The following is a 15,300-nucleotide window of genomic DNA, read 5'->3' on the forward strand; positions in this document are numbered from 1 at the left end:
AGAGTCCCACCAGTGGAATGTGAATATACCTCGTTCCTTGAATTCTCATCAGTAGTGGAAAAAAAATAGGTGGTATAAATTTTTAATATATGATAAAATAGATTTAATTATTTCTGTGACTCATTCACAGTCTTTGTTAATAATTTAGGAGATTGCACTTATAAATTACAAATAAAATATTAGTCCTTATAGAAAGCATCATATTGTCACAGATAATATAATGGCTTCTTCTTTTTTGTGGTCCTTCTAGGAACTTTTTAGAAAAGTTCGAAGTATCTTAAATAAATTGACACCACAGATGTTCAACCAACTGATGAAGCAAGTGTCAGGACTTACTGTTGACACAGAGGAGCGGCTGAAAGGAGTCATTGACCTGGTCTTTGAGAAGGCTATTGACGAACCCAGTTTCTCTGTGGCTTACGCAAACATGTGTCGATGTCTAGTAACGGTAAGAAGAGAGGAAGGAGTAAAACCAGAAATCTCCAAGAGGTATATTCTCCCCTCACTACATATTCTTCCCAGAAGTGTTAATGGGGCAGAGTAAAGGGGAGAATATATTTTTAGTACATATAATATTCTCATTGTATAAAAATAGCCTTGCTTTTTTATAATGTATTTTAACCTCTGAAGGGGATATGGAGGTAAGACTGAAATAGGCATGTTGTGGTCCCATGCAGTGTGGGGAAGATTAAAGAAGGTTAAACTTTGTAATGTGAAATTTTTGTCATGGGCATCCAATTTTTCTGGTGTATCATCTTGTAGAAATAAAGCAAATGCTTACATTTACATTTAGGTTCAGAATTGGAAGGCATGTTGATTCTAAGTCTAGCCTTTGTAAAAGTGCTAGCATAGTTGTGGTCATAAAGGTTTCAAAACTGATGATACTCTCTTAGATACTATTAGATTTCTTTCTCTTTACATTGTCCACAGCCTGTCAAATCTAGGGCGAGAAAGAATGGGAGACCAAAGAGCTTCTGGTTAGTGTTCATTATCCTCTATTCTGCAGTCATAAAACTGCCATGTATCATCTGTGTTTTCTCTGCCTGTTACCAAGGTACCTGTATCAGAAATGTGTGTCCTTTAACATTTGGGTTTTTTCTTAATTATCACACCTTATTGTCATTGTGCCTATGAAAATGCAAAATTCTATCATTTTATACCAGTGTTTTTGAGTACCTGTGTTAAAAGTAGGTAAGTCTGTTGGGACTTAGGAAAAAGCACATCTTCTGTCTTCAAGGGACTAAAAATCCGTATTGGAGAAAAATAGCATTAGCAAGGAAAAAAAACACTCATAAGGTATTTTGTGATGTTGTAGTGTCTTGGTGTCTGATTGGAGCCTGAAATATCAAGTTGAAAGAAAAGGAAATCACCATATTCCTGGGAAATGACAAACTTTTATGAAGCGGGTAGAATTAGTTCAGCCTGAATGGAGAGGGGTGGCGAGTACAAATACAGGGAAGGAGGAATGTACTCTGCAGGCTCAGGTCTCAGGCAACAAGCATGGCATAAAGGCTCCGACCACTGACTTGGGAGTCTCATAGTGCTATGAGACTATGACAGTTTTAACTTTAAATTCCAACTCTGCCATTTGCTGACTTTGTAACCTCAGAATAGTACCTAACTTCTTTAAGCGTCTTTTTTTTTAAATCTATAAAATCAGATTAGTTTATATAATTTAAGGTTATTATACTGATAAAATTAATTGGAATGAGATTGTGTTTGTAAAGTCTAGCTCAGTTTTAGCCTGTCATAGCCCTAAGTGATTCAGAACTAAATTGGTGGTGGTGAAGATTGTGGAGATCTTAAAATATTAGGTATAGAATGAGGATGATTGTAATGCTTAGTACTACTAGTGATGCTGGGAAAGACTGAAGGCAAAAGGATAAGAGGGCGGCCGAGACTGAGGTGGTTAGATAGCATCACCAGCTCGGTGGATGTGGATTTGAGCAAACTCCGGGAGACAGTGGAAGACACAGGAGCCTGGCTTGTCTGCAGTCCATGGGGTCACAAAGAGTCGGTCGCGACTTAGTGACTGAACAACAACAGGTTGTAGTATGGGTAGATGCTTTACATATGTCGTTTTAACACTTACTATAAGCCTTAAAGGCCAGTATTATTAGCCCCACTTTATTAAATAAGAAGTTGAGGCTTAAAAAAGGATTAATAACTTGCTCATAGTCACATAACTAGTAAGTGGCATTGCTGGAACTCAAATCGAGGATTATTTAACTCAGTGACTTGCAATATTGCCTTCTAACGCTCCATATTCACCTGAAAGTGAACTGATCCCTCAGCTCGTGTGTTCTGTTCCATTGTGACAGCCATGAAACCCTGCAGTCAGAAATTAGAACTAGGACTAGATCCCAGGTCTTCTGGCTCATAACTTTATGCTTTTTACCAGTTTTTATTGAATCAGTGAAGGGTTGTGAATTTTTGTTGTTGTTATTTTGTTTCTTTAACACCAAAAAACATTTTGTATTGGGGTATAGCTGATTAACAATGTTGTGATGGTTTCAGGTGAACAGTGACGGGACTCAGCCACACAATTATTTTCATAGAAGAATCCTTTAGATGAAAATGACCCTTAAAGGCCTGGCCATAATACAAGTTAGCTTGGAATGGGAAGAATTCACAGATAAGCCAGCTACTTATGGGTCGTTTGTTGTGACACACCCTTTTATAACAAGAGTTTTTGAACTTTATTGGATTTTTTTAAATTATAAAATAACAACCTATTGGAATAATTCCAACAGAATAGGGAGATACACAGAAAAAGTTAGTATTCTTCCCTTGAAGCCCCAGTCAGTTAAGTTTCCTTTCCTTTCAAGCCGATCACTTCCAATTGCAAGTGATATGGTTGCATTGTTCCATAATTTTCTTTATATTTATAAAATCATATCAAAATATACACATATGTGTAAAGAACATGTTTTTAATTTTTTGTTTCAATTGAATTATGTCATTATTTTGCATTTTGCTTTCTATCCCCACTTAGTGTGTTTTAGGCATCCCCATAGGTCATTGTAGATAGATTTTACTTACACCTTTTAATAGCTTCATATATCCCATCACACATACACATATAACTTTTTTTCATTCTCTTCTGCCCCTCCCCACCCCGTGTTGTTTCTGGTTTTTCGTTTTGGAGGGTTTTTTGCAACCAGAAGCAGTGCTGCAATAAACAACGAAGTACATTTATTCTTACATGCTGGAGCTTTTACTTCTTTAGCATAGGTTTCCCCCAAAGTTATATACCAAAGGATATTTATTTTTAAACTTTTTTATTGAAGTATAACATAAATACAAATAGTTTGGAAAAGGAAAATTGCTCGTTTCTAGTTTTTGTTAAATTCAGTTCAGTTCAGTTCAGTCCCTCAGTCATGTCTGACTCTGCAACCCCATGAACTGCAGCACGCCAGGCTTCCCTGTCCATCACCAACTCCTGGAGCCTACCCGAACCCATGTCCATCAAGTCAGTGATGCCATCCATCTCATCCTCTGTCGTCCCCTTCTCCTGCCCTCAATCTTTCCCAGCATCAGGGTCTTTTCAAGTGAGTCAGCTCTTTGCATCAGGTGGCCAAAGTATTGGAGTTTCAGCTTCAACATCAGTCCTTCCAATGAATATTCAGGACTGATCTCCTCTAGGATGGACTGGTTGGATCTCCTTGCAGTCCAAGGGACTCTCAAGAGTCTTCTCCAACACCACGGCTCAAAAGCACCAATTCTTTGGTGCTCAGCTTTATAGTCCAACTCTCACATCCATACATGACTACTGGAAAAACCATAGCCTTGACTAGATAGACTTTTGTTGACAAAGTAATGTCTCTGCTTTTTAATATGCTGTCTAGGTTGGTCATAACTTTCCTTCCCAGGAGTAAGCGTGTTTTAATTTCATGGCTTCAGTCACCATCTGCAGTGATTTTGGAGCCCCCCAAAATAAAGTCAGCCACTGTTTCCCCATCTATTTTCCATGAAGTGATGGGACCAGATGCCATGATCTTAGTTTTCTGAGTGTTGAGCTTTAAGCCAACTTTTTCACTCTCCTCTTTCACTTTTATCAGGATGCTCTTTAGTTCTTCACTTTCTGCCATAAGTGTGGTGTCATCTGCATATCTGAGATTATTGATATTTCTCCTGGAAATCTTGATTCCAGCTTGTGCTTCATCCAGCCCAGCATTTCTCATAATGTACTCGGCATATAAGTTAAATATAAATTAATGATTTAAATACTCTCATAATGTTTAATTTTAAGCTACCACATTAGTATATAGTTCATTGTATATCAGCAAAGTGAACATACCTAACTCACTGGTCAATAAATGTAATTGTACCTTTCTTCCTTAAAGATGACCACTGTCCCAATTTCTGACATCATAGCTAACCTACTTTTGAGGTTTGTTTTATTTAACAGTGATTTGTTTTACTTAAAAGTTGGCAGTGGGACTATTCATAAATTTCTAATACAAACCAAATACAAAAATCAAACAGCCATAAAAATAATGAAAACCTAATCTCTTAGTAGAAAAATAAGGCTATCTTCATGAACTTTGGGGGAAAATTTCTTCAGCAAGATACAAAATAAATATAAAGGAGGAAAATATGAAATATGACTGTTAAAATATATAGCCCTTGGTGCAGCAAATGGTGCTATAAATAAAATAAAAAGGTAAAGCCACAGCCTGGGAGAATATATCTAAAATGCATATAGCTGACAAAATGTTAGAATCCAGAGTTGAAGGGAAAAAAAGCAAATCAGTAAGGAAAAAAAAAAGCCCAATATAAAAAATGGACAATTCATAGAAATAAAATCCATTGGCTCATAAACTTAAAAGATACTCAGTGTTATTCATTATTAGTGACAAGAAATGACAAGACACAGTTCTGTGCAAGTCACATCCATGAGATTGAGGGCAAAAAGCAAAGATGAGCATAATCACTTTGGAGAGTAATTAGACAACAGTGGTGAGAATGTTCATATGCTATTACCCAATAATTTCACTTCTCGGAGTATATCCCAGAGAAATTCCCATTTGTGCACAAGGAATCATATATTAGAATGTTTTATCTATGTATTGATTTTAATAGTGAACAACAGGAAGCAAGCATAATAAGCCTAAAGAAGACAGAAGAATATACCATAGTTTATTTTAAAAAATAATTAGGCACACAAGGAGAAAAGACAGCATGAATGAGAACCAACAACAAGCAAATGCCCTGTGTTGGGCTCCAGATTCTGGTTTATCAGGCACAGATGGTAAATGAATGTGCTTACATTCAAGGTGATAGATTTGACAATTTCAGAAGAGAAAGTATAAAAAAGACTGAACAGAATTTCCAAAACTGAATATTAAAATTAAGAAGACAATAAAAGGGTTTAAGAGCAGATGAGAGACAGCTGAATAAAAGAATTATGAACTAGAAGATAAGTGTATAGAATCCAGATTGAAGCAGAGACCCCTAAAAAGAAAATTAATGAGAGGTTAAAAGATGATAAAATCAAAAGATTTCCTACAAACCCCAAGCATGACTTTTTTTAAAAAGGCTGAAAGAAAGCTAGTAAAGCTAATTACAGGAAGAAAACGATATTAAAAAGAATAATTTGTCTGCAAGTTTCTTAGGACACAAAAGTCACCATATACTAAAGAAAATGTTGGTAAATCAAACTACATTAAAATTAGCATTTTTCATGAAAAGGTGTCACCGTTAAGTAAAAATGCAAGCCACGTGTTAGGAGAAGATAATTGCAGCATAAAAGTCCAGTAAAGGACATCCCAATTGAGAAAGTAGCACTGACACATACACACCATGGGTAAAACAGCGGACACGGGCAGCCCAGCCTGACGACCCGGGGGCGAGGAGGCGGGTGGGCAGAGGGAGGCGCATGAAGGAGGGTATATATACACATACAGTGATGGCTGATTTGTGTTCTATGCAAAAACCAACACAAGATCATAAAACAGTTTTCCTCCAATTAAAAAAGTATTGAAAAAAACTAACATTAATAAGAAAATAGCTTAAATTTTAAATAGACAACAGACTTAAATATTTCACCAAAGAGGTTATCCAAATGACCAATAAATATGAAAAAAAGTATTCAATTAGATAAAACCATGCTGTAATACCAGATTGCTAAATTTACCAGATGTTTGCAAATAGGTGAAGCAACCAGAACTGTCAGACAGGGCCAGTGGGAATATAAATTGTAACAGTCATTTTGGAAAAGAGTTTAGCATCATCTACAAAATTTGGAGGTTTTTTTTCCCCCCCACTATAACCAGCATTTCCATTCTTAAGAATATATGCAACAGATAAACATACATTTCTGATGGGCCAGGAAGCATATGAAAATGTTTGTCATTATTCATAATGAATAAAAACTTGAAACTGCCCATAAACAGTAAAATGGATGAATTGTTGCACGTTCATACTAGGACAGTCAAACCAAACCATAACTGAGTGCACGTGGCTCTAACAAGAAAAAGCTCTAGCAGAAGAAGCCAGACCCAAAAGAATATGTCATATTGTCTGTTTATTTAAAGTTCAAAAACAAATACGGGATGTGGGAGTGCATATATGGATGATAAAACAAAGAAAAGCAAGAAAGTGGTTATTATAAAAATACAGGATAATGGGATTAACTGTGAAGGCTAGAAAGTGGTAGTGCTTTGAAAGCATTTAAGTGAAGCTCTGGGAGGCTTCAGTGTTCTTAAAGCTAAACTTTGAAAAGAAGAAGAGCAAGCAGTAGAGTGAAAAAGTTTTTAAATGCTCAGGGCCCTTAACTTGAATATTTAGTTTCTTAAAAATGAATGATGAAGGTGCATATGGCAAGATACTAAGTTTTAGCAAACTTGAATGATGAATACTAGAGTGTGTGCTCTTTTTTTTTATACTTTATAAAGGAAGAAGTGGAGTTAAGCTGATTATTTTCAGATGGGATGGTCCATGAGCAGTGTTATCCAAAATTGAAATGACAGTATATGTTTCACTAAGGCCAGCTTAAGCAGATTTTTTTTTGCTTTAAGTTTTGGTTTCCTATTATAATGCTTCTTGTGAAATCAAACAAGAAGGATCTGCTCTGTGCAGCCTTTTCCAGTCCTTGACCACAAGTGCTTCTTGTTTTGTTTTGGTTTTTTTTTAACATAATCGTTAGAATGAGAGAAAATGAAGAGTGAATTAAAAATAAGATATTACCCACTGCAGGTATTCTTTCTCTATCCATTATATTCATTAAGTTATTTCAGTAGCTTCACTTTCAGTATCTGTATGTTTTACTGAGACACATCTGCAGGTCAAATTGTAAGATCTTTGGCCTGGTTCATAGTCCTAAGGATGTATAGACCCATGCCACTTTCATGGATTATCATGAATTTGAAGTATTGGAATCTAGTTATAATTGTCTACACAGTCATATTTCTAAATAGTAGTAGTAAAGAATAGTGGGAATCATAGCAGTATTTTGGGGGGATGTGTTACATCTAACTCATTTAATCCTCACAACCATTTTATTATTCCTATTTTAAAACATTTTGTGGAAGTTGGAAAATTGCCTAAATAGGGATTTTATACATATGGAGGTTTCCAATGTTAAATGATAGAACCTTAGTTTGAACAAGAGCCAGTGAAAGTGTTAGTCACTCAGTCGTGTCTTGACTCTTTGAAACCCCATGGATGGTAGTCCGCCACGCTTCTCTGTCCATGGAATTTCCCAAGCAAGAACACTGAAGTGGGTTGCCATTTCCTCCTCCAGAGAATCTTCCCCACCCAGGGATCAAAACCAGCTTGCCTGCATCGCAGGCGGATTCTTTACCATCTGAGCTACCAGGGAAGAATTTGACTATAAAGTCTGAGTGCCAAAGAATTGATGCTTTCGAACTGTGGTGCTGGAGAAGACTCTTGAGAGTCCCTTGAAGAACAAGGAGATCAAACCAGTCCATCCTAAAGGAAATCAAGCCTGAATATTGGAAGGACTGATGCTGAAGCTCCAATACTTTGACCACCTGATGTGAAGAGCCAAATCATTAGAAAAGGCCCTGATGCTGGGAAAGATTGAAGGCAGTGACAGAGGATGAGATGGTTGGATGGCATCCATGACTCAATGGACATGAGTTTGAGCAAACTCTGGCAGATGGTGAAGGACAGGGAGGCCTGGTGTGCTGCAGTCCATGGGGTCACAAGGAGTTAGACACAACTAAGCTACTGAACAACAACCTCAAACAGAGACTTAGATCTCTGGTTTTAAAGTCTCAGGGTTGGTTTTTTTTCTGACCTCGGGCAATAAATGGAGACATTTTTGGTTATGACTACTAGCATGTTAGTGCCTAAAGGCCCAGGATGCTCCTGAACACAAGACAGCCACCTACAACAGAGGGTTGTCCAACCCAAAACATCCTTAGTGTCAAGGATGAGAAACTTGGTCGAGATTGTTGAGATTTTAAGATTTAAGAGAATACTTATTGTCACTGTTCAGAACAGGGTTGTTTTGTTTTGTTGACCATACTGCACAGCTTGTTGGGGTCTCAGTTCCCTGACCAGGGATTGAACCCCCACCCTCAGCAGTGACAGTGTGGAGTCCTAACCACTGGACTGGGAGGGAATTCCCTCAGAGCAGTTTTTAAACCTTTTTTCTGCCTCTTTGTCATTCACTTCTATCACACACCTCCATAAGTCACTTTGCAGTTCTTACCTAGGGGAGGGCTTGAGAATACAGATGTGTGTCAATTTTCCTTGGCATTCTAAGGGATGGTAGGTAGGCTTTCTGAAAAGGAACTCTTTAGATTTACAGAGGAAATTGATACAGTAGTTTTGGCTTTACCAGTTGGTCTCTGCATATCAGCTGGTAAAGAATCTGCCTGCAATGTGGGAGACCTAGGTTCAATCCCTGGGTTGGGAAGATCCCCTGGAGAAGGGAAAGGCTACCCACTCCAGTATTCTGGCCTGGAGAATTCCATGGACTGTATAGTCCATGGGGTCTCAAAGAGTCGGACACGACTGAGCGACTTTCACTTCACACCGTATTTATTGTGTGCACAGACACACTAGTTTAGATTTCTCTGCAGCTGCCTGCCTTTGCCAAGCTCTCCTAAGTGAAACCTCTGGCACATAAGACTAAAAGACATCATAAGAGGTGTAGCAACCTGGGCCTCTAGAGTATGCTGCTGCTGCTGCTGGTTCAAGTAGAAATGACCGCAGAGATCTGCAAGACCTCCTTCCCATACTGTCGCCCGCCAAGCTTCTCTGTCCTTGGAATTTTCCAGGCAAGAATACTGGTATGAGTTGCCATTTCTCATTCAGGGGATATTTCCATTCCAGGGATGGAACCCTGGTCTCCTGCACTGCGGTCGGGTTCTTTACCATCTAAGCCACCAGGGAAGCCCCCCTCACAGACTGCAGGGCATTTAACTAGAACTCAGTACTTATCTTAGGCGGAGGAGAACATCTGAAAGTGAAAATGAAAGTGAAGTCAGTCAGTCGTGTCTGACTCTTTGCAACTCCGTGGACTGTAGCCTACCAGGCTTCTCTGTCCATGGGATTTTCCAGGCAAGAGTGCTGGAGTGGGTTGCCATTTCATTCCAGGGGATCTTCCTGACCCGGGGATCGAACCCGGGTCTCCCGCATTGCAGGCAGACGTTTTACCCTCAGCTACCAGAGAAGCCCCGAGGACATCTGAGTGGAGTGACAAATAAAGAAGGGCAGACACTGGAAATTGCTATCCTGTATCTAAATCTATGCTTAAATAAAATTTTAAATTGGATTATTAGTCCTGTTTATTGCACTGTTTCATTTTAATCAAAATTTAAAGAAAATCCCCAACTTGGAACTCTTTTTGAGCCTAAGTTCCTAAGAGCGGGGCACTGCTAAATTCCTAGCGCCTGAAATGGTTTCTGGTGCATAATAGACCCTCAGACATATGTTTTGAGTGAATGGATAAATGCATGAATGAAAGTATAACTTGAGTTTATTTTGTACCTTAAGACCCTGCTTTTGTTACTTTTAATCTCTGCTGTGGCAGGCACGCAGACCTCAGCTGTAAAGAATGGCACTGTGGGTAAATTTCTGCATTCTGTGTCCTGTTACACCAGATCCAAGACTTTTAATGTTGCCACTTTAATGTGCCACTGAAGGAAAGATTGATGAGAAATGACTTACCCTTTCATAACTTGATCACTCCCTTTTCAGTCTTGTGGACATCCCTAAGTGCTGTATGCCTCTTCGAATGTATCTAATAGAACACGTTTCGGTAGATGTGTTTATCGTACATACAGGTCATGTTAAGTTCATTTTTAGTTGGGAATTTACTGAGGTCAGGACATCACCACTGATAAATGATAGTATGTCACTGTAGACCCAGGAGTTACTGTTGGACAACTGATTCATTGCTGTTCACTTCACATTTTAGAGTTAGTTTGGGCATACCACTTGTTTATATTATACTAGTCATTCCAGACACTTTACCGCAGACCAGAACATGCTTTAAGCAAAACAGCTACTGGGCCATGGATTACCACTGGCATCTTTATCTTCTAGGACAGCCCTGAAAATCCTGAGCGTGCTAATAAGCCAGGCCAGGACTTGTCTCCTGTTGGACTTAATTAATACACAACTGACAGCCCTTGGTGATTTTCAGGGAGTTTGATCCTTTTAAGGAGAAGAAGTATTTACCATCCATACTAACAAATATATTAGCAGTACAAATCCTGTTGTTTGAAGAAAATGACTACCTGCTGCTGACAGCATTCGTATCCAGGATTGCTGGCTGACCGGACGTGACCAGCCTCACTGCAGTCGGAGATGGACGCTGTCAGCTTACAGTGTAGTGCAGTGGCACGTGGTTAGTTTACTGTTGTGTAAAAATTAAAAGGCAGGTGCCCTCCAGCAAATCTAGCTCACCAAGCAGTCTTGGTATAAAATAGTCCCCATTGACTCCCTCACTTTCTAAGGAATCGTCTCCCAAGCAACCCATCTGAAGCACTTAGTATCTTAGTTTTAATTCCATACTACTGTTTAATGAATTATAGTTGTCTGAGAGAGAGCTTCTCGCTGTGGCATGTCACCTTTCATTTTTGGTATTATCCACAGTCACATCTTTAAGCATCTACCTCTTCTGTTAGGAACTGAACGTTTCTCTCTCCCCCAATTCGTAGGTTGAAGCCCAACTCTCCATGTGATGGTGTTAGGAGGTGGGGCCTTTGAGAGGTGATTAGCTTTAGTTGAGGTCATAAGGGTGGATCTCCCATGATGGAAATTAGTGCCTTTAATAAACAGGAAGAGGTACTAGAATTTCTTTTCCACCACATGAGGATAGAGGAGAAGGCAGATGTCTGCACAGCAGACATCCAAAGAAGAGGGTCCTCCTTCACCAGGGAACAGATCTGCCTGCACCTTGATCTTGGACTTCCCGACCTCCAGAACTGTGAGAAATAAACATCCGTTGTTTATGCCACCCAGTCTGTGGTATTTCATTATAGCAGCCCTACCAGACTAAGACATTCACTCTTCATGTTCTCACTAACCAATTTTACTGAGTCTCCTGACCAGTCAGGTGTCCCCTGACAACACAGGCTGACTTAATACCATCATCGTTTCATAGTTCTGTTGAATTGAACATCTCTTAAGAAGACGATGACCGTGCATCACTGTTCTCGGGCCTATCCTCCCTGGCCTGTTTCCGTGTTTCCACAGCCCCTGTTAACCAGAACAAGCCTGTGGGGTGTGGTGCAGCCAGACCTTCATTCGTTAGAGACAGACGTGCTTGCGGCCTGTGGTCTCTCTGCTGAGCGTTCCGTTTTAATGCTTCACGTGAACGTGTCTAACAAGCATATGCAACAGGCGCAGGGTCTTCATGTCCCGTACATGTGAACTGTTGCGCGACCACCGCTGTGGGGTAACAGATATTCAGTTCTCTTGCCTTTTGTGGTTCTCTCCCTAATTGCTTTGTGAGCTAACTTAAACACTTTCTTTGATGTTTATGCTATTACAATATAGGTTTCTCTTAAATTTTACTAATAAACGTGTCAGTGCAGCTCCAAATTTAAATATAGCTCTATCAGTTTATAGAATTCTTAGCTGTGGTCTGGGCACTATTACTTGTTTTACTTAGACTGTCTCGTTTAATCCTTCAAACAGTCATACGAGATAGATGTTATCCCCATTTTAGAAAGAAATAGTTCAGGGATGCCAAGTGATTTGGCCCAGGTCACGTGGCAGAGCTGGGATTATGACTGTCTCCACTGCTTCTGTTGCACCAGCTGCTTCATGGTGTCCCTCAGTCTGTAATCACTGGGATGCATCCTTTTGCTGATGAAGGGATTAAGGCTTAATGAGGTAGCTTGCTCACATTTACGTACTGATGAGGTGTAGAGCTGGGATTCAAACCCTGATTTTACAACTCAGGATTCCAGTGCTCTTTCACTTTGAGTGTTCCAAATAAGCCACGTTTAAGTCACATTATTCTCTGTGACTTAAAGCGCTTCCAACAAACCTATTGCATTGGGTGCTTAAAGCTGCACTTGGGTTCGACACAGGGATTGTGCCTCCCTTGTTTGGATGATGAATGAATTTGGGTTAAAAGAATTGCCTTCATTTAAAATCAAGCAGAAAAAAGAAAATCATGTAAGCGAATCTTTTCAATATAGCCTTCTCTACATAAAAGGTATAAAAAGCAAATCCTTTAATACATTTTGTGTAGGGAAATTCTCCCTTGCCTTACATCATTTCTACTTGTTCCTTCCAGTAAATAAAACACATGAGTTGTAGTTATTTGACCTTTCTGACTCATTTTAGTTCTGGTCCCTGTCACTAAGACAGTGGCTTGAATTTTCATATTATCCACATTTTTCCCATTTTCTACATAGTAAATCCATAATTCAGGGAAAATCTTTTTAAGGCCGATAAATTGTGCCCAGATGATTTTTATCCTATCAGTCTATAATGTCCTTAGTGTTAATATAGACAGTGGTGAATATGCTAAGAAGTTGGCAAAAACCTCTTGATGTGTTTATTTGAGTTCCTGTACAGTAGCAAATTTAATGTAACTGCTGAATTTTAGAACCTTTGCTTTGTTCTGGAACCTAACGTCATGCCGAGTGCTCTATTATACAGAACCTCTCAGTTATGGCGCTTCTTTATATTCTGGGTTGTAGATAGTAAAAGATTGAGTCTACTTTTGGCTTCTGCTTTGAAAACCCTTTGCTCTCATGTTTCATTTCTTTAAGGCTAACTAGTACCTGCTCTCAGAACTTCCCTGGTGGCCCAGTCCGCTGTGCTCCCAATGCAGGAAACCTGGGATTGATCCCGGCTCGGGAAACTAGATCTCGCATGCCACACTAAATGTCTTGCATACCACACTTAAGATTCTGCACAGCCAAATAAGTACAAATAAATTAAAAGCCTACCCTCTTGTGTGATCATAGAATAGGCCTGACTTTGACATAACCTGTTGTCATTTGTATTTGTATGGCCTGAATTTGGACATAGGGACGTGTTAGCTTTCCTGTGATTGTCTGAAAAGAATCCGTATTTGATTTTCTTCTCCTCTAAGTTAAAAAAAAGTGAAATGAAACATTCGGCTCTGGTTGGTAAGAGCTGGCCTTGTTGAATGGTCTTTCGTGTCTCACTGGGAATATGTTGGAGAGTGTGCCGTCAGTTCTAGCACAAATATGCTGTGGTATCGTAGTCCTCAAGTTGCTAGCCATTCAGCCTTGATCAGCAGCTCTCCAAAGTCCATTCTGGTTACTAACTCTTCTGTGAATATAAATACAAGGTATCCCGTTTTTTATTAACTTCTCCCACTAAATCTAGGACAAAGACCACATATTTCAGAACTTTGGGAGCCACTTTGTGATTCTAGGAAAATCATTTTGCCATATTGTCATAGCTGTTCAAAATGGTACTCGGGATTTTGTCTGTAAAACAGAATTTTTTAGTCAGTCACTGTGCTGGTTCACTTTCTTTATTTTCTGAATAAGAACGTCTCTGCATTTAGTTACAAGTAACCTTGAAGGTGAAGCTGTTGCAGTTACTAGAAAACAATGGGTTTGTATGGACATCTTATAAGCGTCTTGCCTCTAACCGGCCCCTTCCCTGTCCTGAGTCTGTGTATCAAAAGAATGTGCCTACGTTGGACATTTATTAGACAACTCGTAGAGAACTAGTATGTTCTTTTGTCACATAAGAAATAATCAATAAACACAGTGTATCGATAGGCAAGTCAGATACTAGCGTTACAGTGTTGTGACGTCCCCCTTAGGAAAAGATGTCTCAAGTATTCTAAAACGTGACCCTCACTCACACGCACTTCTGCATCTTTCTAGAATAAGGATCTCACCTCCAACAGTTTTCCTACGGCCATGAAATTCTCCCCTGCTTCGTTTCATTTTTATTTGTTTCTTGAAACCAAAGTACCTACTGTAGTAGCTTGAAAAACAAAAATAACAACCTTTGACAGTAAAAAGGCCTAGAGCAGTGCAGAGCCATAGTTGTGATAGTATTACAGGGATTTCAGAGTCAGCTAGAGGCACGGCCAGCCATCGAGGATGCGGTCCATTTATAGGAGAGGAATGTGTGTCTTTTCTATATAAAATTTAAAGCTCCTTAACCATTGAAAGCATGAAATGCCTAAAGCTAAATCATGTATCTTTTGTAGAATGCTTACCTGTGGTTCGGTCAGCATTATTTTGCACAATAAAGAAAATAGATATTTTGAGAAAATCATTGGATTTCTTTAAGTAATCTTGCCACTTTTGCATTTTCCCATCTGGATGCAGCTGAAAGTACCCATGGCAGACAAGCCTGGTAACACGGTGAACTTCCGGAAGCTACTACTGAACCGTTGCCAGAAGGAATTTGAAAAAGATAAAGCCGATGATGATGTCTTTGAGAAGAAGCAGAAAGAACTCGAGGCTGCCAGTGCTGTAAGTATTTTCACAGAGAAACCGTGCGTGTGCACTTCGAGTGTTATCAGAATTTTCATGAAGCCGGCTGCCTCATCGTCCTGCTACTTCAGTAGGTGCCTGCGGCCTTTTCTTCAGGTGGAGATATACCGTATTGATGTTTAGAGGAGAGCTTTATTCCTTTTAGTGCCACATGTTAAAACAACTCAACCTTCTAAGATAGGGATTCAGAACCTAGACTTCAGAGAGGTTGCTGAATTCCAGAAATCTCCTGAAATGGATGCGAACTTGTGGGGATAGTTTTATTTTCTGAATAGGTCTGTGGTTAACTGTCAAAACCTCAAAGCCTCTCCCTGACCCGTAGTTTAAACAAGTTTATTTAAACAGCAAGACACTTGACTTGAAGGGAAAA

The 15,300-nt window shown here is 39.3% G+C and overlaps 1 protein-coding gene across 19 annotated transcripts in view; it reads left to right on the forward strand.

The window, feature by feature from the left end:
* EIF4G3 (eukaryotic translation initiation factor 4 gamma 3) overlaps positions 1–15,300 on the forward strand; it is a 350,697-nt gene that overhangs the window by 286,917 nt on the left and 48,480 nt on the right. For 18 of the 19 annotated variants that reach the window (XM_055574250.1, XM_055574252.1, XM_055574253.1 and 15 more), the window contains 2 exons: positions 251–448; positions 14,763–14,909. In XM_055574250.1, the coding sequence (XP_055430225.1) occupies positions 251–448; positions 14,763–14,909 (345 nt within the window). Of the gene's footprint in view, positions 1–250; positions 490–14,762; positions 14,910–15,300 lie in introns of those variants that run through there. The other variant, XM_055574254.1, reaches the window with a different exon arrangement.

Source organism: Bubalus kerabau, chromosome 3, assembly GCF_029407905.1.
Source record: "Bubalus kerabau isolate K-KA32 ecotype Philippines breed swamp buffalo chromosome 3, PCC_UOA_SB_1v2, whole genome shotgun sequence".
Classification (NCBI taxonomy): Eukaryota; Metazoa; Chordata; class Mammalia; order Artiodactyla; family Bovidae; genus Bubalus; species Bubalus kerabau.